At 31.8% G+C, this 23,880-nt stretch overlaps 2 protein-coding genes across 8 annotated transcripts; both read right to left on the bottom strand.

Annotated features, from left to right (window-relative positions):
- Positions 1-557: 557 nt before the first annotated feature.
- LOC140866234 (E3 ubiquitin-protein ligase ATL41-like) lies at positions 558-1,682 on the bottom strand. The gene has a single exon (XM_073271178.1). It carries the CDS (start codon positions 1,531-1,533, stop codon positions 820-822), a length of 714 nt encoding a protein of 237 aa, XP_073127279.1. The 5' UTR covers positions 1,534-1,682; the 3' UTR covers positions 558-819.
- A 3,195-nt stretch (positions 1,683-4,877) lies between these two features.
- Positions 4,878-7,003, bottom strand: LOC140865355 (transcription factor PCF5-like). Of its 7 annotated transcripts, none has more exons than XM_073269968.1 (4): positions 6,850-7,001; positions 6,653-6,693; positions 5,484-6,496; positions 4,878-5,154 (listed from the first exon to the last, which is right to left on the bottom strand). In XM_073269968.1, exon 3 carries the CDS (start codon positions 6,402-6,404, stop codon positions 5,514-5,516), a length of 891 nt encoding a protein of 296 aa, XP_073126069.1. In that variant the 5' UTR covers positions 6,405-6,496; positions 6,653-6,693; positions 6,850-7,001; the 3' UTR covers positions 4,878-5,154; positions 5,484-5,513. The 7 variants fall into 7 exon arrangements, with proteins under 7 accessions (XP_073126069.1, XP_073126070.1, XP_073126068.1 ...); XM_073269969.1 differs by having other exon boundaries at positions 6,653-6,690; positions 6,850-6,997; XM_073269967.1 differs by having other exon boundaries at positions 6,556-7,003.
- Positions 7,004-23,880: the final 16,877 nt, after the last annotated feature.

Here is a 23,880-nt window from a genome sequence, read left to right as displayed (position 1 = left end):
TGGCGATGATGTAACATTTATGTGACGTCTAACTAGTTTCAATTGTGTCACCTTATCATGTTACGAAAGATATATATTAAATTATATATAAAAAATAAAATTAGACAATATATATTACCAAAATCACAAAAAACAAAACAAAACAAATAATATAAAACTAAAATTGCAAGTATCTCAATACGTTAAATTACATAGCTTTTGGGAGCCTATGTCGAGTCTTCAAAGGGGAACATTATTAAATTATAAATCTCGGGATAGAGTTGCACGAGTCTTTACCAAAACGACTCAATATTCAAGGTTAATATGATATAATATCAACTTTGGATACTTGGATTTTACACAAGCTACTTCACCCTTTATACGAGCATGAATCCCAATTTTTTTGCAAAGAGTGGTCGCAAACAGGGAACTAAAAATTATTTATTTACTAATAAATTATATGAAAGTAGGTGTTTGTTCCTTTTTAGTCAATGGTTTCACAATTAGAAAAATGCATCTAGTCTCTAGTTTCACATCGTGCCACCCAACCCAAAGAGATTCATTGACTTGATACACAATTATGCCATTGTTTATTTTGCCGTCCAAGCTAATCACCAAACTATTTATTACATAAGTTTACCAAATTCAGGAACCCTTTTCACATGTAATTTTACAATAAATCAAAATTTTAATTTCTTAGTTTCAACACTTATTTTTGAAATTACAAAAAAGACAAATTTACAAACAAAAGAAAACATCCCGAAAAATTTTGCGGCTCTGACTGTATGTAATCTGTAAAAATATTATGTAACAATGAAGTGAATATAATTTACAATATTATCATTGCCTCTCAAGATCCGGGAAAGCCTCATCTTGTCCACATGATTGATGATTCTGAATCCTCCGGGATGATCTTTCTCTACTAAGCATCCTTCTGAACGAATTTAATCTCGAGCTTGATGATGATCCACTACTGCCGCCGTTTGCTTTCGCCAAAGATTGGCCATCCGAAGTTCCCTCGGACGGCGGAGCCGACGGTGGCACCACCATTCCCTCCCTCGGCTCCGGCACCAGCCTTGGTTCAGCCTCCGCGCGGCAAATGGGACAGGTGGAATTCGAACCGAGCCATTTATCGATGCAGTCTACGTGGAAACTGTGCTTACAATTCGGCAGAAGCCTAAGCCTTTCGCCATCCTCCAAAGCACACAGGCAAACGGAGCACTCGATGGAGTTCCTTGTTTGCTTGAATACTGAAACGGGTAAGGACGCGATCACAGACGGGTCGAGGCCCGTTTTCGGTGGCTCGGAGGTGTGGACGATGGCGGAGGTTCTCAACAAGCCGAGGCGGCGAAGGGATTCCCGGCGGCGAGATTGGCGGCGGATCACGCATCTTGCATACACGTGAAGTAGCGTGACGAGAAGGACGACGAATGATAATGATATAATGGCCGTGATCATGATCCTACTATTAGCGTCGTAATTGTTTCTATCATTGCTGCCGAAAAACGAAAATCCGTTGTTGTTGTTGTTGCTGTTGTTGTCGTGGTCTCCCATGTGAAATCCGAGATGGATTAAAGGGGGATGATGTTTTTGGATGCTTAAGGAGAAATGCGAGTCGAAGGGTTTTGATGATATTTTATGGATGGATTGCGTGTGAGTGAGTCGAAAGAACACCGTAAATCACAAGGTGTTGACTAGAAATCGGAGCATTGACTTTTTGACAAACACCTTGTATTTTTGTATATGATGAAGTTTCCTCGGAGTCGCTCGCACCCCTTAATCTAAGCGTAATGGCTATGCAATGTGTAAAGATTGACTTATCATTTGGATTCCGAACGATTTTCTTGCGTGACATGCACCTAGTTGTCATTATTTTTTATATATACACACCTAGTTAATTTAAGGTAAAACGATTACAAAATATAATTCGTTTGTGAGTTATCTATAAAATTGAAAAAAAAAAGGAAAAAAAAAAAAGAAAAGAAAAAAAAGGATATGTCTAGTAAAATCAACAATATTTTAGTTCAATAAGAACGGTAGCTAGTCGTTTCATTTCTTGCCATAATGCTGATATAACATTAAATATTACTTAGATATGCAATTTCTTATTTTATAAGTGAAAAAACTTAAAATATATAGTTGGAAATATTTTTGTAAAATACTTTTCAAAAGTAATTCTCAAAATATAGTTTTTAAAAAACAATTAAGAAATGTTTTTGAATGAAAGACAATAATATAACTCAAAATAACATTTGAAATATTAAATTTTTTTTTATAGAATAGTCATTCATATACATATTTAGGTAGCATTTTGGAGAAATTATAGGAAGTATTTTTCAGCCTTTTTTTAACAAAATTTTAAAAATTTGTGAAATTTTGTTAAGAAAAATTTAAGAATTGATTCGTAGACGCTCTACAAAAAAAGCTTAAATTCTCAGAATATATTTCATATTATTTCATTTGAGGCTAGATTATTTAGTTAGGACCAATTAACATAAAAAAGGGTAGTATATATAGAAATTCAACTAATTTTTTTTAATAATTAAACTAGTGTTTGAGTTACTCGAGCTCGATTCGAGGTTGGTCAAACTACGATCAAGTCAAACTTGGTCGACCGGTGGCCGTGACGAGCTCTAGGTGCGCGCAATCCCAAGGGCAACAAATCATGTTATGAGAGAAACATTAAATGCATATGATGGATGAACAACATATCAAAACTCATATATATATATATATATATATATATATTTATATATTGTTAGCCAATGATGCACTCAAAGAAACTAATTCATGATAATGATATTAAAGAAAATGTTATATATGTTCAAAGGAAAAATGTGACTGAAAGGTCGCAACTACAATTAAGAGGTCTTAATACCAAGTAGAAGAAAAAGAGTCCCGATGCTAACAAAGGGAAGCGATCTAGTATATAACTGGGAGATGAAATTAATATCTTAAAATAAAATTAGAAAAATTTATTGAGAAAATAAAACACTTCCCGAATTGGATAATTTTGTTTGGGTTTCTGACCAATATGAATCCTCAATTTAATTTAGCAATAGCGCAAGAGTTGTTGAATTGATCTTCAAGAAAAAAAAACACCTAATAACATGATTATTATTTATTTATTTATTTTAAAAAACACCTAATAAGCTTCAGTGTCAAAAAAAGTCCAGCATAAATCATTGTTAATTTCACTTCACTTGTTCTTTAATTTCCAATTGAGTTATCCTGATGCAATAGAATTAAATGATGATATTTTATGTACAGTTTTTCTATTCGGTTTAATTCAAATCTAGAAGCAGATCCGATAGATTATGATTCTTTAAAAATGATTCAATATTTTGGTATGCAAACTTTTATCCAAAATTATCATTTACAATTCACTATCAAACCCTATCTTTTGTAAATTGCAAATACTTCAATAAAGATGTTTTGGATATTTTATTAAAAAACTAACATTATAATCACTTATCCAAAATATTATGCATTTAACTGATGTCTGTATTTTGTCGAATAGGTTAATGTGGAAACTGTCAGCATGGAGGCGCAGGCCCAATTATAGTGTGATGGTTGAAATGTAGGCCTTAAAGTTCCATTAAAATTTGGTGCTCTCAACTATTGGGTTACGCGGGCCTTCGAATTCCAGAAGCCCAGATAATTTATGGTTCTTTCTTGTTTGCTCGAGGCCCAAAACTATTGTCTTTTTTCATTATTTTTTTTAAAGGTGTTAAATTTATAAATTATATTTGGACGTGCTAATTCGTTTAATGTTTTGTTGCCTATTTTGTATAATAAATTTATATAAATTATAATAATGTATGTACGTCAGCGTGCTTGTATATTCTTAAAAAAAATCTTATAATTATTTAAAAATTGATTGGAAATTGGGAATCAACATTTAATACAAGAAAACTGGGAGATGTTGACACTGGATGATGTCTCGTTGTCACCACATTTAATTTCCTTTTTCCCTGTGATTTCGAATTTTAAAGATCGGGTCGAATAAGTAATGGGTGGATGTATAATTTTGGATCCCCATTTGAATTTCTGGAATTTAAGTATTTAGAATTTATTATTACTATCTAATTTTGACCACATTAAAAACTCTATAGATATAATTGGGTTTTCTGTAATACATATCGAACTGATATATATATATATATATATATATATATATATATATATATATAAAACGAATAATTTTGACATAAAAAATAATATATTTTCAAAAGTCGAGTGTGAGATCAGTATGATAAAATTAATCCGTCTCAAAGGAATTATTGTGTTTAAAATTAATATATATTGTTTAATCTGAAAAATGATGAGTGTGTTTTTATGTCAATTAGAGAGTTATATTTTTAAATTTATCCAAGCACTTTTCTTAATCTCTAGGGAGGATCTACTGCCGGAGAGGTTGCAGTTGCCCCTAAGGACCAAACACTCTAAATTATTAAAAGCACTTGAGATTTTTCTAATTAAACTACCTAATTATAGTTCAACTTTAAATAAATATATATATTTGCTCTTCTGATTGAATGAATATATGTGTGTGTGTGTTCTAAGTTCTAACATGTATAAGTAGTGTTTGAGAGAGCTTTTATTAAGGCATCTTTCAATTTTTCTTTCACAAAATTTTAAAAGCTCTCCCAAACACTACCATAGTCAAAGCTATTTCGATTTCTCTTCTTTTGAACGAAAGTATGTAGTTGTCGTCGTTGTCCTTTTTTTCTTTCCGTAATGATTGTCAAATAATAACAATCAACTCATTCCAAACATTTGGTACCATTTGGAACACATATATAATGCAATATGCTTCCTTTTAAACTTAAATGAAAAAAATTACTATAGTTTCCTATTTTTAAAACATTAGTATATGACATTGGCTATTTCATAAATGAAAATGGAACACATTTTCTACACATAGAAAAACGTATTAAAAAAAAAACAAAAATTCAATGGTTCAATATAAGAAGGAAAAAAAGGCTGGAAATACCCGACATTACACATAAATACTGCTAGTCCAATAGAGCAAAAAATAAAGCGAAATAATTGAGTGAACATTATTTAGAATAAGAAGAGGATACAATAATTGAACATAAATGACATATCTTCTCTTTTAGCTGCCGGAATTGGTGAAACATATCTGCGCCACTGCTACAACACACACACACACTGCAAAACCATCAAATCAATCAAAATATTAAAAAAAGATGCAAATGAATAATTATTCTTTGGGTAATGCTACATGTACACTTAGGGTTACACGTTGGGTTACGCATTGCACTTGAAATTACATGATTATCCCTGCACTTTATTTGAAAAAAATCTTTCAAAAATGCATGTAAGATAATCATGTAATTTCAAGTGCAATGTATAACCCAACGTGTAGTTGTCCGTGTACATGTAACATTACCCTAATTCTTTTGCCAGCAGATTAAGGATTACATGCCATATCACATCAAAAATATAAAAAATATAAAAAGATAAATCAAGCTACGTACCCGCAGATATATATATAGATGAACACCATGTCACCGATTGATTCCTTCACCATCTTCGGGGTAAAATTGAGCTGGAAGTACATGGAAACCCAAGTCGAAATGGTTACCGGAATCCGAAGATTGGCGGGCCGCCGCCGCCGCCGAGCGTGCCGGCTGTTGATAATTGTGTTCGGCGGCGACGGTAAATGGCCTCTCATTATTATGAATCCAAGAGTGAGCAAATAAGTTGGACTGAAGGAGATCCCTTTGAGAAAATGCAAATCCCTGAGGAAAATATCCCTGCTGCTCCATATTCCAGCTGCTGCTTTGATCATGAAATCCCATTAAATTCGAACCAGCAGGATGATGATTCTCAGTACTGTTTTCATGATCAGCAGCCTGTAGAGATTGAAGAGAGAGGCCCAGATCTCCCGCCTGGAACATCGAATTAGCTCTAGGAAGAATATTAATCCCTTGGTTGGAAAAATTATCAGCTGGAAAGTTGACAGAATTCGTGGGGAACAAAGATTTCATCGAGTTCACATCTGCAGCCTGCATAATAAATGAGCTTGGATTTGTACTATTACTTGTATTTTCAGGAAGCTGGTCATTTGCTTGCTCGCCGGAGCTGGGATTTGAATCTGAGCTTGGAGCGAGTAGTACTGCATTATTATCCGTGCCGGGGTTCCAAGGAGGCAGCTCATGATTCAGCTGATTGATGGCGTTTTTCGCCTTCTGGATCAGCCAATCCAAGGCTTTGCTGGGCCGGTCGTAGCCCAGCCTGTCTTGAACGTCGTAAAATTGTATGGCGGTGTGGGCCGAAAGCCTCACCCTTCGATCCCTGGGCCCTTTCGCCGTGAAAACCTTGCTGTGTCGATCTTTCCGGCCGGTAGCTCGGATGATATGCCCACCTTCAACTTGAACTATCTCGCTCCCTTTCATAATTAATAATATTATTCCATAAAAGATCGGATCTTTAAATTTTTCTTGATTTTTCTAGCTCCTTTTATACGGGCACCGATGATATATTCCACCTGATTGATTAAAGAGAGCTCCTTAAAATTTCACAAACTCAAAAATCAACAAGCTATACCTTTTTTCTTGACCTAGCAATTCAAGCTTTGGTTTGCAGTTTATAGGTAGCTATAGGGGTATATAGAGTACTCAGCAACTGCAACCCTGATCTTAACCTGTGAATCTGGTCCTTTCTGCTGTGCCGCTAGCTCCCCTGCTGGTGATGTTGATCCCCAGAAAAAAAAAAACCCTACTGAGTGAGAAATCCCTATCCCAAAAACAAGCTGGTGAAAGTAAAGACAAAACATAAAGTTTATATATTTTTTTTTTAATTTTTCTGAAACAAATTATATGATAAAAAAATAATAAGTACTTATGGAGCTTCCAGACAGATTCAAATCGAGGCAAGATATATATGGTGGAGACAGAAATGTAAAGATCTGAGTTTTGTGAGAAGGAGATTATGCCAAGATAAGAAAAAGGGTAAGGTTGGAACTAAATGGTACAGAAATGAATGGAACAGTAGATCTTTTACATACACACACTATCTTTATATATATACATGTATATGTATATGTATCTATGTGTGTATATATATATATATATATATCAAGGCATATAATTAAATACCTCTGCAAGAATTATGAGGCCAACTCTATTTATGGCATTCTGTAAAGAAAACCATTTAAATTCGGTCTATATTCTATGTTTTACATTATATAATTTCATCTAAAAACTGTTCTTGATATATATGGGTAGATTTTATATACATATTTTTAGAATAAATAAATCAAATTATGGCCTATATAATTAACATGGATCTCATGAGGTATCCATTCATCATATATCTAAGACGATAGTTTATTCATTTGGAGGCGATTGCGTCAACATGATGATTAATTTACTCGGTGTACAATGAAGAATATTGAATATCGATAGTAATTTATTCAATTTTTTCGTTCTTGATTTTATAAGTTCAATTGCTGACAGAATTTTCTCTAGCTAGCTGCTAGCTCATTCCCTTTTATTTGTTTTTCATTTTTATATTTAATTTCCAATTAGTTTGCTTTTGGGGGGTTCATATGTCAATTTGTGTTTCTTAGAGGGCCCTCAACTGCACTTCTCACCCACTCACATTGAAACTTGATAAAGATTTCTAGATATATCGATCTCTTTTCTCCTTTTGCATTACTATTAACTTTTTAGACGTTCTTTAAGTGTCAACTCAAATGTTGTGCTCTCTTTTATCAAATCAGATATTTTTGCAAGTGGATTTTCCCAACTTGTCATCAGAATTAAGGGGATTATTTATAAGAGAAAAAATTGCAAATTTTCGTCTTAGTCTATTTTATTTCTTTTATTTTAATTTTAGTCATTTTTTATATGACGTTTATATGATGCTAATGTGCACAACATCACTTTAACACTTCAAGGGATGAATGTTTAAAATAAAAACACACATAAAGAAACAAACATAGAAGATCAAAAATAATTTAATTAAATTGAAACATTGAAAATATGAGATAATTAATAACAATAATAATAATAATAATAATAATAATAATAATAATAATATAATAATAATAATAATAATAATAATAATAATAATAATAATACTGAAAAACTTTTTTTTTGTTCTGTATATTTGTCTTTTTACAATTTTAACAATTTATTTTGAGCAAATTTCTATTTTATTTCGTTATCTTTGTTTTTGATAGTTTTAATTCCTTTATTTGTTTTTTTTGGCAATTTTAGTTGTGAAGACCAACTTGTCGGCTGCCACTGACGTAGAATTGATATAATGCTGATAATTTCACATTATCACTCCCAAATGAAAAAAAAAACTAAATTGACAAAAAAATACAGAACTAAAGCAAAAATTTGATAACATTGAAAATAATAATCGCAAAGTGACAAAATTACAAGATGAAAAATACAGTTTTTCCTTATAATAATGTTTGTCAAACAGTGAAAATTACGGGCAAATTACACTAATATGTATTTATATAGCAGAAAATATATACGACATAAAATAGAGCAAGGTGGCGTGAAAAAACCATAATAACTTTGGTGAAATTAAATATCCTCGGAACTAACTGTATATAATTGCTTAATTAATGTTACTTGGCACATGAGATTCATACGATGTAATCTTGTTAAATGCCTACATCATTATAGTAGTAATAACCATTATAGCTATATAAATAAATTGAATAAAAAAGCGGGCGCATAATTTTGCTTAGCTAGTTACTTACAAATTAAATGTTTTCACTTACGTAGTCACATAAATTTAAATTTAATTTTAGCATCTAGCTATTTTTGGTGATCTTAAAATACATACGGCGTTTTTTTAATATATTTTTAAAAAAAATCAAAGAAGACCTTTTTTAAAAAATAAATAAATATGGTTTTTTTATTTTTAGTAAATTGACGAAATTCTTAATTTAGATTAAAGTTTAATGTACTGAAACTTAGATGAGAAAACAAGAGTTTAATTTCCTGTACACTCGAACCATTATAAATATAAACATGCTCTATGTACATTTTCCAGGCCTTAATTAATTACTACCTCTAACACAGTCACATTTAATTTACTAGCCTTCAAAAAATAATAAAGTTTAGGTATCTAATAAATATGTAAATCACTTTACGCTATACAATAATTCTTGTACACAAATAATTAAAGAAAATAATGATTTGATAAACATTAATTATTATTTTCCATAGAATGTCACCTCTACACAAATTTTATTTTATAATATATATATATTTTATATATATTGTTAAAAAATTGGATTTGAATCTAACTCAACGGGGAGGCTTGTCTTTATCTATAAATTGAATTTCTCAGGATATGAGACACAACTAACACACCAACACACCCACTCACGCTTAGGAATGAAAGCATGGAGATATTAGCGGTCAACCCAACTATGGGACGGGTGACCCAACTATGGAGGTCCAATACATACGGCGGGCTCGGGCTCTGAAGACTGAAGCTATGTTAAGAAATTGAACTTGGACCTAATTAAATTACCCCAGAAGCTAGCTCAAGGGGGGCCTTGTCTATATGACTCTCAGTATATTTACCCAACCGATATGGGACAAAATTAACACCAACACACCTCTCTCACGCTCCGAAATGAATACGTGGAGACATTAACGGACGACCCAACCATGGGACGGATGATCCAACTATGGGGGTCCAATATATACGGTGGGCCCGGACTCTGATGCAATGTTAAGAAATTTGACTTAGACTTAACTAGGGGTGGGTTTTTAGGTATACCGTATCTAAAATATTGGTATGAAAAAAATTCATACAGATATCGATATCGATATCGAAATTTCGAAATTTTGGTATGAAAAAAATCCATATTAATACCGTATAGATAAAGGAAAAAAATTCTACATACCAAAAAAATGTCTAAAAATCGAAAAAATTTCGGTACGGTATCCCGAAAAGTCGATATTTTGGTTCGGTATCCCGGTCCTAGACCTAACTCAGCCCAAAAACTAGCTCAAGGGAGAAGGTTTATCTTTGTCTATATATAGAACTCTCAGGATATTTACCCAACCAATGTGAGACACAACTAACAAACCAACATATATATGTACGCGCAAGATAGAGTCTATCTATAATCTATATATTGACTTTTAATTGAAAAAAATCGAAGTTTATACTTGGTTACTTTAAAATGGAATATCTTTTGATCGCTCAAGAAAAATGAAAAAGGAAGTGCTTTTGTTGATTCTGATAATGTCAGTATGCCACTGGCCAACACAAATTATTGTTGATGTTATTATAATTAACCTCCAATTAGTACTATTCTAACAAATGTTTAGAGCCCTTAAAAAATATGTATACGTATATATATGTGACTAAAAAATATCTACATACATAGTCAAAAGCTCGAAATTCCTTTTCCCTTTAACGCACGCTTTATTTAGATGTAAAAGAAAAGCATGAAAGGAGTCGTGCTTTCACTTTCGAGCATGTTTTGCAACCTGATTTTACCCTTACCCATCAGCTATTTCCGCCACTATTTGTGCATGTCTTATTCAATTATTAGTTTTAGTTATGGAAAAAATAAGGTTTTTGATCAAATAAGTCATCTTTGTTTTTCATCTACTAAAAAGTGGCTATTTTGCTCTATCAATCACTTAAATATTCAATTTTTTTGGAAAAATTTTGATTAGACTGTGTCTATTAAAAATGACATAGCTAGGGTTTGTGTACAGTACCGAAATCATATACCGTACTGAAATATTCAATTTTTGTGGCAAATTCGATATTTTCTGTATGATAACCTCAGTATGTATATAAAAAAATTTCGATAATTTTTCCTACCACTCTACGTAGCCAATAAATCAATATATTTCAAAAAAAAAACTTAAAATCCAATTCATATATTAAAAAAAATTACATGTCATATTCTTTCAAAAAAAAATACATGTCATATTATATAAAAAAACGTTTTTAATGCCATAAAAATCTAAATCACGAAAGAAAAACAAAGAGAAATCTTTTAATCTCACGTGACAAGAAAATCATGAGATCTTAATTGGGAAGTTACAAACCAAAATTATAAACGAGACAAGTTATTATAAAAAAAAATTTCTTCTTAATTATTAATCGATAATTACATATCCAACGTATTTAATTTCTCAAAATATGAATTACACTACATTTTATTTTATTATAGAAAAGATCGGATTTTTTTATACTTGCAACTAGTCATGCTATAGCTAGTTAAATAAAATTCATTAATAAGAAGAGAATACTATTTCATTAGCCATTTATAAATATACTCCGATCGATCTTCTTGTCTGGATCTAATTTTTTTCCCATTAATAAAGAACAAAATAAAAAAAATCACGTGTATCTAATTTGGAATTTCGTAGCAGCCCCAAAGGCGCCGTGAGCATCAGTACTAAAAAACAATTCAAACTTAAACATATGGAAAACTGCAATTTTAGTTCTTTATGTTTGTCACTTTACGATTTTCGTTTTCTATATTTTCATATTTTAATTTTTGGCAATTTCAGTCATTTTATTTCGAAAATGCTTACGTGACACTATAAACATCAGCTCCACATCAACACTGAATTGATGTCACACCAGTGCCACATCAGATAAATGACTAAAATTGCCAAAAAAAATAAAGATAGCAGACTAAAACTGAAATTTAAAAATATAAATGATTAAAATCGCAAAGTGACAAACATACTGGACTAAAAAAATAATTTTCTCTTGATTATATATCAAGTTTCCCAAGGAAAAGAATTAAAAATTTAAAATACTAGATCTGAAGCAAATTTTAATTTGTGGTAATCTGAATATATCCATACATCCCCCTCCCCCCACACCTTTTTTTTTTTTTTTGGGTATATATTAATATTACAAAAACAAAAGTTGGACCCTTATCATTATTTTTCTTGACAATGATATCTACAGCCGGCCACAAATATGGCCACCTGGCCAAATTTATATATATATATATTAATTATGGATTAATTTCATATTAATTTGTAGCTTGATTCAACAAATTAAAGGATTCTAAAATTTAAAATCATAATCCGCATTACTAATGCATGGCTTTCTAATGTAAAATAGTCGTGTGTACAATGTATATAGAAGAAACCATATGTGACAGTACTATTCGACTCTGAAAGTGTTGACATATGTGGGAGGTGAATTTTATGGATGTGCATATATGAATGAAAGTGTGTGAATGCAATCTTACAAGGAAAAGGATATTGCATATTATAATATCTGACGGGGGATGTAGGGTTTCTGACAGTTGAATTTAAAATCCTTGAAAAGTATGAATTATGTAACGTCGTTAGATCCAATGTCCACTGAATTTTATTCTGCAAAATCATGCAATTTATGACTCACACTGCAACACAAAATGTTAACATGTCCCTTTCTTCCCAACAACTTGCAACCTTTTTTATTTATTATACACAGCTCCAGTCATTTTTAGCCACCACACCTACTGTACACAACGACGACATATTATGCATCTATATAAATTCGATCCATTAATTCTGAGTGTGCATTAATGCAATTGAAATTAATTTGATCTACTTCTTTATAACTTCTCACATGATTTCATCAACTCACAAGCTGTAGAAATCGCAGATCAAGTTGTATACAAGCCAGTGATTTTAGTTCGGCATTTGTAACACAAATAACCTTTAAAAGTGACGAACTTATATATACAATTTTGATATGTTGTCAACTCACCGTTCCCACCAATGATGTGTCACTCAATTATTGGATGTAATGAATTGTACATCCAATAGTTGAGTGTCACCTCAATGATGGACACGAAAGTGGGCATGGTAGATGAACAACATAACAAAAGTATATATATATATATATATATAAGGAGTTCTAACAGAAGTCCTTTCGTCGAGTTTCGACTGTGACTTGCCTGAATAAACAGATGAAATCAAGATCACCAGCTAAGGCCCCTAAATGATCGCTCAGTGATAAAGGAGGTAGGGGTGCAGAGACAGCCAGGAGGTTTGCCTAGAAGCAGCCACCCTTGAAAGAGTGCGTAATAGCTCACTGATCGAGCGCTCTTGCGCCGAAGATGAACGGGGTTCATCCTTCAGAACCCTATCACACCCTGGATCTGATGAAATTGGATAAATGGAGACATTATTTTGTAAATATGTAATTATATATATATATATATATATATATGACCTCAATTTTATCATCATCATTATCATTATTAGTTTTTTTTGGTTTTAAAAAATTAGGTGAAATTTTCGATTATTTTCTTGAATATTTGAAATGGTAGTCAATTTTTGTCACTTTTGATCTCATCATTTCTTTGCGTAAAAAAAAACTCCTAAAAAATAAAATAATCCCTTTTTTGTTAATTTTCAATTATTTTCTTGAATATTTGAAATGGTAATCAAGTTTTTGGTCTCTCAGATCGTAGAATCTTGTAATTTGTTTGTTCGGTTCTTGGATTGATTTTCCTTGACACAACCATAATTATTCCTTTAATTAATTTGATAGTATTTTAAATTATAATTTATATTTTTTTGCGACAAAAATAAATTATTTAAGCCTTTTTAATTAGTTTGAGGATTTTTATTCTATTTGTATTATATGAAGTGATTCATTTTTTAGTTTTTGTTTTTTGTCTGATCAATATTTTTAGTTGAAGAATTTAAGATTTTAATTATTAGGTGAAATGATCCGTATTGATTAATAAAAACATGCATTATATACGATCTTCCCAAAAAATTAACTTTAACGCCTCCAACTTTCTGAACGTTCTTCATGATCTCACGTTTTAATTAGAACATCAAACGTATATAATTTGAAACAGTTCTCCTTTCTATTTTCTTTTTTTGTTTATTTATGTAATTATGTAAAATTTGTCTCCTGCGTATACATCATGGCTTGCCTGACATGCATGCAATATAAAATTTATATTTGTTTTTTTAATTATGGTTTAATATATTTCCTCGATAGAGAATTATTTCGTCACAAGTGAGATACAACAATTGTTAAATAAATTTATACCTTATTAAAAAGTTGTTCTCGAAAGGGATATCATCTCACATGAGTCAATTGTTCTCGAAAGGGATACCATTTTACATGAGTCAGAGGTTCATTGGCTCATGCGAGGTAAAATCAAGAGATGTGTATGAGCGACAAGGACTTGAGGAAAAGAGCAACATGACTTACCCCTATAGCATACCCCATAATATTTGAGCATAAAATATGCCCCACACGAGGATCGAATTCGCAATACTGAGAAATTTATTCTCACGTCACCTCAAACCTTACCAACCCGCTTATACCTCTATTTACTAAATAAATTTATACCCTAGCTCGCACGTCGGGTGGCTTGAATTTAAGATGAATTTTCCAAAAATAAAATTCAAAATTATAAGTGCGTGATATAATTGAAATACTTGTACGTTCACACGCCTTCAAAATGGTACAACTCGCGTGCGTGAGAAAGCAATAGAATGAAGCAAACGCCAATCAATCACTGTGGTCCATCCATCCATACACATTCTTTAGTTTACTTTTTATTTTATTTTACCCTTTTTAATCATGATTTCATCACCAAACTTATAATACATAATATGTACGAGCGTATTTGCACACACCCATTGTGTGTGACAAAAAAATTAATTTTTTTTATTAAAATTAATTTTGAAAAAAAAATCTAATAAATTTATGAAAACAAAAAATGAATGATTTTTGGGTTAAAATATTATCATAAGGAGTAGTTAAAAGATAATAAATTATATTAATCATTTCTAACTTTTTTTTTCAAATGATTTGAAATTTAAAAATTAAGGTGTCATACCAAGAGATCATTGTTAGTTTTTTTAAGGCTTTCTTACTTAATTAATAAATAAATAGGTATAGATATATATATATTCAAAAAATTAAATTTGTATGTGGAGTCATAATTTAATCATTATTAGCTTGTAAAGTGGATTTCAGTATTTCACAAAGTACAGAAGACCACGGGAATGTTATATCGACCTTACGTCGAAACAAGGATCGTAATAGCAAAAAACACATAAATATGGATGTATATAGTTAGAATTTGATATATAAAAAACTAAAATTTTAAATGAGAGATGTACTGAACCAAAATATTTTTTAAAAAAATTATATATAAACACCAATATATGATTTTTCCTTGTTATCATTTGATCTTATGGAGCTGATCGAGGCGAAACCAATGATAGTTTTCAGGTTGGCAAAAATCTAAAGAAAAGCTGACAGGAGCGACCAAATTTCAGACCACTTTAAATATAGATATAATCTCAATTAACATTTTCCCATAAATGTTTATTATTACAGAAAAAAAGGAAATAAAATGATTCAGTCTTTTCTTGTCATTACAATACCAAAAAATCAATTTCTCATTACATATACGTCACTCAAAATTTCTATATATATTTACATCGGCATCGGAATTATGTTAGAAGCTATCTTTGAAAATACAAATATATAAATCTATTATCTTGTCTATCTCAAGAAATTAGGTTGTATAATAAAAAAATAAATAAAAAAAATTTGAAAGTAAAGAAAACATAGGCCGGGCCTTTTGGGAAATTGATTGTTGGTCCGAGATTCATGGACTGGGCCGTTCACTTTTGCTTCTCTATTTTCAGTGCCTTAATCACGGGCTGGGAATTTTTTTTTTTGAAGAGCATGGGCTGGGAATTTTGAAAATTAAGCAACGTTGTTTATATTGCTTGTGTTTGAATCCATAAATTTCAATTTCTTAACCTGTTTGGATAAATATTATATAGAATAATTTCAAATCATTCTTTCAAATACTCCAATCCAAACCATTGTTTTTTACTTATATAATAAAATATGTAATTAAATTAGATTTTCGAGTCATAAATGATAAATAGGGATCATAGTAGGAAACATAAGTGCAAGACAAGAATTAAAAGTTTCCCCAATATTTTAAAAACTTTTATTATACATCTATTACTACTATTATATGTAATATGTATGTTGTTTGAAGTTAGTGGAGCGCCAATTTTCAATGTTCCCTCATGCTCAAACTTCACCTGCCCAAAATATATCAACAAAATTTGAAAGAAACCGCAAAATGAAAAATGGCCAACTTCAAAAACCCAAATCATATCCCTCCCTCCAAAATATGTTTTCACCCTTGCTACAAATACCTCCCAATTACACCATTTTCTTTTGCCACCGATCTATTTCGTTTGCCGAAAGTGATGAAAGAGGTGAAAGTTTCAATCTTGGAATCCGACGACAAAGAGAATACCCCTCCATTTCCTCCAAATAAACGCATCCCAGATGCTCAAAACATACAATCTTGCATCGAAAAGACCCGTGAGTGCAGGATTCCTTTGATGGACATTACTCACTTTTACTTGGATTCATCGCCCCTTACAAGGGATTTCATCCTACAAATACAATCCTCCGTTTTAATATCTGGGTTTTTGCTGAATAATCGAAAGAAATATTTAGCTGCTCCGAGTAAAGTATACGAGTCTGGCTCCAAGATCTTGAGATGCCACTTTAGATAGCCATTTCGTTGTTCTTGCCTCATGGTATTTTATTTTACATTGGTATTGCCTATCTATGTAGCAATTTAATTGATTTATAGATTGCACTAATTGAGAGAGTTCTGAATAAATTGAACAGAAGTCGAACGGTTTAGATATAAGAACGTATATTTCTAAGCTAAGAACCAAAATAAAACTGTGTAAACCGAATGGATTGATGAACACAATGATAATCACAAAGTAGGATCTAAAATTGTCCAATAATAGAAAAAGAACAAGAAAGCTGGTGCTTTGAGACTGTATTTAAGATTACGTTTGGGATTACACTTTTGCATATATTTTTGGTGCAATATATATTTACGAATTATAGGTTTTGTCAACAAAGGTACTGCCTTATGTTTGTTTATTGAATTTTTTTGTCCAATATTTCAAGAAAGTAACTTTAAGTAAGGCATAATCGATCCCCCATTTTCAATTCCTCCACATCTCATTGTCGTACTTGCAAAGCTTAATTGTTCAACGCAATTCATTTTCATTTGTAATCAAAACTCAAAAGGTAACAAGATCACGAAATATGATTCATTCATTTCATGTAATCTCCAAATAAAGTTACTTTTTAAGGAACTCTTTATATTCTCATTCAACATATATGGTTCGTATATAAATCTCTGTTGACTCTTGCTTAGAATTCCATCAACTTCAATACTCTATCTTGTCTTAGCTCCATTGCAAATCAAAATGGCTACTTCGACCACAATCAAAGGGTTTGTAATGTTCTTCATGTTGTTTTGCTCACTTCCCATAAATTTGTCTTCTCGTGTCCTATTGAACAAGGAACTCGTGGATAATCAACAACCCTTTCATAAACTTAGATTTGATTCATCGAATGTCAAACACAATCTCACGTGTGAATGAAGTTAAAACGTTATTGAAAGAAGTACCTTTCGGAGGCGATCCTAGTTATCTCAACCCGGAGCCGATTGAACTCAACTCTGAACTCGATCGTCCGCCGATTCACCCCGATCGCCATCCTCGTTATCTCAATCCGGAGCCGATTGGACTAAACTATGAACTCGATCGTCCGCCGATTCACCCCAATCGCGATCCTAGTTATCTCATCCCGGAGCCATTTGGACTCAACTTTGAACTCGATCACCCGTCGATTCACCCAAATCGTGATCCTAGTTATCTTAACCCGGAGCCGATTGGACTGAACTTTAAACTCGATCGTCCGCCGATTCACCCCAATCAAGATCCTAGTTATCTCAACGCGGAACCGTTTGGACTCAACTCTGAACTCGATCGCCCGCCGATTCACCCCAATCGCGATCCTAGTTATCTCAACCCGGAGCCGATTGGACTCAACTCTGAACTCGATCGTCCGCCGATTCAACCTAATCGCGATCCTAGTTATCTCAACCCAGAGCAGTTTGGACTCAACTCTAAACTCGATCGCCTGCCGATTATATATCTCAACCCAGTGCCAATTGGACTCAACTCTGAACTCGATCGTCCGCTGATTCACCCCAATCAAGATCCTAGTTTTCTCAACCCGGAACCGTTTGGACTCAACTCTGAACTCGATCGCCCGCCGATTAACCCCAATCACGATCCTAGTTATCTAAACCCGGAGCCGATTGGACTCAACTCTGAACTCGATCGTCCGCCGGTTCACCCCAATCGCGATCCTAGTTATCTCAACCCGGAGCAGTTTGGACTCAACTTTAAACTCGATCACCTGCCAATTAGATATCTCAATCCAAAGCCGATTGGACTCAACTTTGAACACGATCATCCGTCGATTCACCCCGATCGCGATCCTAGTTATCTCAACCCGTAGCCGATTGAACTTAACTCTGAACTCGATCATCTGTCGATTCACCTCGATAGCCGCTTCTAGTGTAATGGTCATTGGTGCATGTGTGGTACATCGTAAATAGTACCGTGTCTCCTCTCTTTCCAATGTCCCAATTTGTTCCATAAAAGTTGATTTAAAGAAATCTTGGAGTTGATTGTAAGTAAATTGACCTTGTTGATTATAAATTAATATATAATTTTCTAATTATTTTCACTTGAATGGATGGATTTGAGACGAGGGATTTTCAAATCTATTAATTTCGGATTTCTCAACTAGTCATTATAATAGATTACGAATACATCTAATATAAACGTCATTTCAAATCCATAAATCAAATATCTTACTCTAAATAAAATTTATTAATCTAGTGATTTATATTGACATTCATATCAAAAAAGAAAAAAAAATAATATAAAGATGGCAAAATCAAACATATGAATGAACTCTGTAGAACAATCCATAAAAAAATAAAATAAAATCAGATAATATATGCTTTTATTTGGGATGCTTTTGAAAGATCTATGAAAATGTGTTTTCAGAATATATCAATTAAAATTCATAATCAATACTTGATTAACTCTTTTAATAATTAATTAATAAATCACAGACATTACGTAATTAACGAATATTCATATCAATTCTTTTTCAAGAACTATGCGATCTATTTAGCTAAATGTTTTGTTATAAAATATATAATCATTACATTAAATGTATTTCGAAGAGTGATACATCATGCATCTAGACAATCTCCATTTTTCCAATTTGCTGATCTCAATGGCCGAAAGTTTCAACACTTGATTTGAACATCTCTAATAAGTGTCATGGTTTTTCGACTTACCCATTAATCTAAATTTAAATAAAACTAAAAATATAATTATTTTGTTAGATTTTTATGAATATGTTAAAATATATTTAAATTGTGCATATGATTTATTTATTGAATTATGGTTTTATTATTATATACTATATTGTAGATAGATAAAAAAATATAATTTTATTATCTATTTATAAAATATTTTTGTGACATTATATTTGAATATATAATCTATCGATTGATATATGTTTAATCTATCTATTGATATATATTTGTATGAAGTAATATCCCTATTATTTCCTTTCAAAAAAAAATATCCCTATTATTTTATACAAAAAATATGATAATTATTTATTATAATATAATTTTTCATTTATAATTTTGATATTATTACATTTATATGAAACTTACTTTAATTTTATGGTTTTTGTTGGTTTATACTGGATATTTCAAGCATTAATTTTTTTAGTAAGTTTCTTGTAAGATGTTTGAGGGATCTTTAACAATGAAACGAGTTAATTAAATATATATTTATAATAAAAAAAATATTTTTGACATAAAAAATAATATTTTTTAATGGGTGACAGTCTTACAAAAATGACTCGTAAGACCCGTTGACAAGAGTAGAGTTGTCAAAACGGACGGAATTCACTACCCACCTAAACCCGCCAGTTTGTGGGATAGGGCGGCCCACTATTTCCCGCTATTTAGGTGGATTGTAGAATTATCAACCTAACCTGTCTATTTGGTGGTGCGAGAGGGGTCGACTAAATAATATTTAGTTATATTTGGCGGGTGGACCTGCAACCCACCACTTGATGTGACGGGACGACCCACCATTTAGGCGAATTGAAAATTTGTCAACCTAACCAGTTTATATAGTGAGGTGGGACAAGTCAACCCATTTTGACAGTTCTAGACAATAACTTTTGCTTTAATTTTTTCTTATGTTCGGAATTATCCTTTTGCATTTTTTGGGGGTGAAATGTGTAATTATGAATCGTAGATTGGGTCAACAAAAATGCAAACTTTGACTCGTTGTCATATTATGTGATTTTGTACCAAATTAACTGCATGCAAATTATTGTCAATATTATCTGAATTTTTTTTTTAAAATTTTCTCAAAAAATGGGATTATATTAGATACATTTTTTGTTATTCGAATATTCAACTTGATCAAATATGGGGATTGTTTCGCCTATCCCACTTGGAGATTGCTTAACGATCGAATATCCCAACCAATCGAGAATGGTCAAATAAAAGCTATTTACGAATAAATTTGAAGAAACTAACTTTTTTTTGAGTTAAAAGAAACTAACTTTTTAAGTACACACATTTGCGGTATAAAATTATCGAAATTGGAAAGCTTCCAAGGCATTCAAAAGAACACGCTTATAGCCGATGATGTGTAACTCATCTGACACCAAAAATCCCTAATATGGGATGAATTCTCGAGTTCGAGACCCAATTATGACAATCTCTCAAACTCAAAAATAAAAGAAAAAACAAAGAAAAAAAGAAAAAATGTCCATAATTGGCAGTCAAAACGTCAACAAGATCACATAAAGATTATGAAAAAAATCAAATCTAAATACACATAACAAAAATTAATTAATATAACAAATTACGTACATATTAAAGGAATCCTTTTCTAATTCCTATTAAATGAATTAAAGCTCCCTATATATTCCCCATCAAACAAGGTCTTCTTTCATAAGAATTTCCACCAACTTCAATACTTCATTTTGCCTCGACGATTGCAAGTAAAAATGGCTACTTCGACCACAATCAAAGTGTTTGTGACATTCTTCATGTTGTTTTGCGCATTTCCCATGAATTTGTCCTCTCGAGTCCTCTTGCACAAAGAACCCATGAGTAGCCAACAACTTCTTCGCAAACTCGGGTTCAATTTCTCAGATGTTAAAACAATGGCTCATAAAAATGGAGTCGAAAGGTTGTTGAGAGAAGTACCCTCCGGACCCGATCCTCACCATCACGAGTCACGACTCGGTGTTGGCTCTACCCCCGCCACGTTTCTAGTGTAATGGTCGTTGGTGCATGCATGTATGTAAGATCATAAAATAGTATACATACCATATCCTTCCAATGTCCCAGTTTGTTCAATAAAAGTTGGTTTTAAGTCCGTAAATTGACTTGGCCGATAATAAGTTAATATGTATGTTTAGAATAATTTGCACTTAAATCGATGGATTTGATATATGTATTACAAATTCATTAATTTCACTTTTTTATAAAACTTATGATTGTGACGGATTCACCTAATAAAGATGTCAAAACGAACTAGCGGACGACCGGCTCACGATTCGTGGCAATTCACCATTAGGCGGCGCGGGTCGGTCTGCGTGCTCACCTATTTTTGGTGATGGGATGGTCATCCCGATGGACTCATGTGTAATTTGACAGACAGATTTGGTTTTGGGGGGCCCGCAACTCATCGCTATCCACCATTTGACGAGAGAGATCGGTCCGTCATTTGAAATCTATCAATAAAATCTCATTCGAAATCAAATGCACCAATATAATGATTCACATAATGACTTGTAATAAACATGAATAATAAATTATAGAGGGCAAAATGGAACATATGAACGCACTCTATACTCTATAGACCAATCTAGAAAACAAATTAGATAATATATGCATTTATTTTGGAAGCTTTCAAGAGATTTATGAAAATATGTTTTCAGAATAAAAATTACAACTCATAATTAATACCAGACTTTATTTTTAATAACTAAAATAAATCATAAACATCATTTCATTGAGCTATTTTAAAATGTATATCTTTTGTGAGACTCTTCAATCAATTTATATGTGTAGTTCAAATTTAATATTTGTCACATAATATTGGATCGAATGAACACAATAATAATAATAATAATAATAATAATAATAATAATAATAATAATAATAATAATAATAATAATAATAATAATAATAATAATAACAAACTAGGATTTGAATTTGTTCAGTAATAGAGAAGAACAAAAAAGCTGATGGAAAGTGACAAAAGCAAAAATAAAAATCTAAGTTGCGTAAGTACATGAAATGAACAAAGGAGATTTATATTTCATAATCATAATTTAATGACATTGTTTGAATAATATGGAAAAACGTACTCGAGGAAAGATGGATGCATGCGGAACTTGTACGAAACTTACTTTGATTTTGCGGTGTTTTGGTTAATTGAGACTTCCGTATTTAGGATTATGTTTGAGATTACACTTTTGCTTTTGCATAAATTTTTGTTGCGATATATATTTATGAATTATAGATTTTTTCAACAAAATACTGCCTTGTGTTTGTTTATTGAATTTTTTTTTCAAATATTTCAAGAAAGTAAGGCATATTAATCTATCCCCCATTTTCAATTCCTTCAAATCCCATTTTCGAACTTGCAAAGCTTAATTGTTCAACACATTCATTTTCATTTGCAATCAAAACTCAAAAGTCAACAAGATAATGTAATATGCATGATTCATTCATTTCATGCAATCTACAAATTAAATTACTTTATAAAGAATCCATTATGTTCAAGATCCTATGATCTCATTCAACATGGTTCGTATATAAAATCTATGTTCACTCGTGCTTAGAATTTCATCACCTTCAATACTTTTTCTTGTCTAATCTCCATTGCAAATCAAATGGCTACTTCGACCACAATCAAAGGGTTTGTAATGTTCTTCATGTTGTTTTGCGCACTTTCCATAAATTTGTCATCTCATGTCCTATTGTACAATGAACTCGTTGATAATCAACAACCTTTTCATAAACTTCGATTTTACTTCTCGAATGTCAAAACAATCTCACATGTGAATGAAGTAAAAAAATTAAGTTATTGAAAGCAGTACCCTCCGAACGCGATCCTAGTTATCTCAACCAGAAGCCGATTAGACACAATTCTGAACTCGATCGTCCGCCGATTCTGAAACGACCCTAACTCTATAATAAATATGCGGAAATTTTTTTTTTTATACTACTAAATAAAATGTGTACATATATGCCCATACATATATGCACAGAATAAAATATTTAAAATAAATACATGACTAAATAAATCAATAATTAAATACTTAAGAAAATTGCATTCTTTAAATTAAATAAATATCTGAGTCAACCCTATAATTAAAAAGATATTGCATAAATAAAATAAATAAAAAAAAGTGTGCATGCACTGAAAATATTTAGTAAAATATTCGAAACTCCCAACTGCTGTAAAATAATATAAACTGTATCATGCTGACAAAAATAACACCATGCAGAGAGACTCAGAATCTATCACGGTCACGGGGCTACTGCAGCACTGCTCATACGTCCTCACCACCGGTAGGGGTAACCTGCTCCTCTATATACTCACCTGCACCATATCAGTGTAGTGAGCCTAGAGGCCCAACATGCATACTAACAAGGGTTTAAAATAATTTAATACACTTTCATACATAATACTTATACTATAAATGCATGAGCATGCCTTAAAAATAATAACATAAATGTTACTTAGAGAAATCACTGAATTATACATAACATACATAATATCATACATACTTGAGTTGTTGAGCACTTATTTTCTTAACATCGAATGGTTCTATCCGTAAGTGTGACCCATACTTATAGTGCGACTGATCAGTCTAAGAAACCATCGTACGAGGCTGGTGGCG

This window comes from Henckelia pumila, chromosome 4 (assembly GCF_033568475.1).
Source record: "Henckelia pumila isolate YLH828 chromosome 4, ASM3356847v2, whole genome shotgun sequence".
In the NCBI taxonomy this organism is placed as follows: Eukaryota; Viridiplantae; Streptophyta; class Magnoliopsida; order Lamiales; family Gesneriaceae; genus Henckelia; species Henckelia pumila.
Note: the sequence above shows the minus strand (reverse complement) of the source record. Positions and strands in the feature narration are given on the sequence as shown.

Excerpts from the sequence above, each read along its gene's own strand:
- LOC140866234 (XM_073271178.1), bottom strand. The coding sequence starts at position 1,533 with ATGGGAGACCACGACAACAACAGCAACAACAACAACAACGGATTTTCG.
- LOC140865355 (XM_073269964.1), bottom strand. The coding sequence starts at position 6,404 with ATGAAAGGGAGCGAGATAGTTCAAGTTGAAGGTGGGCATATCATCCGA.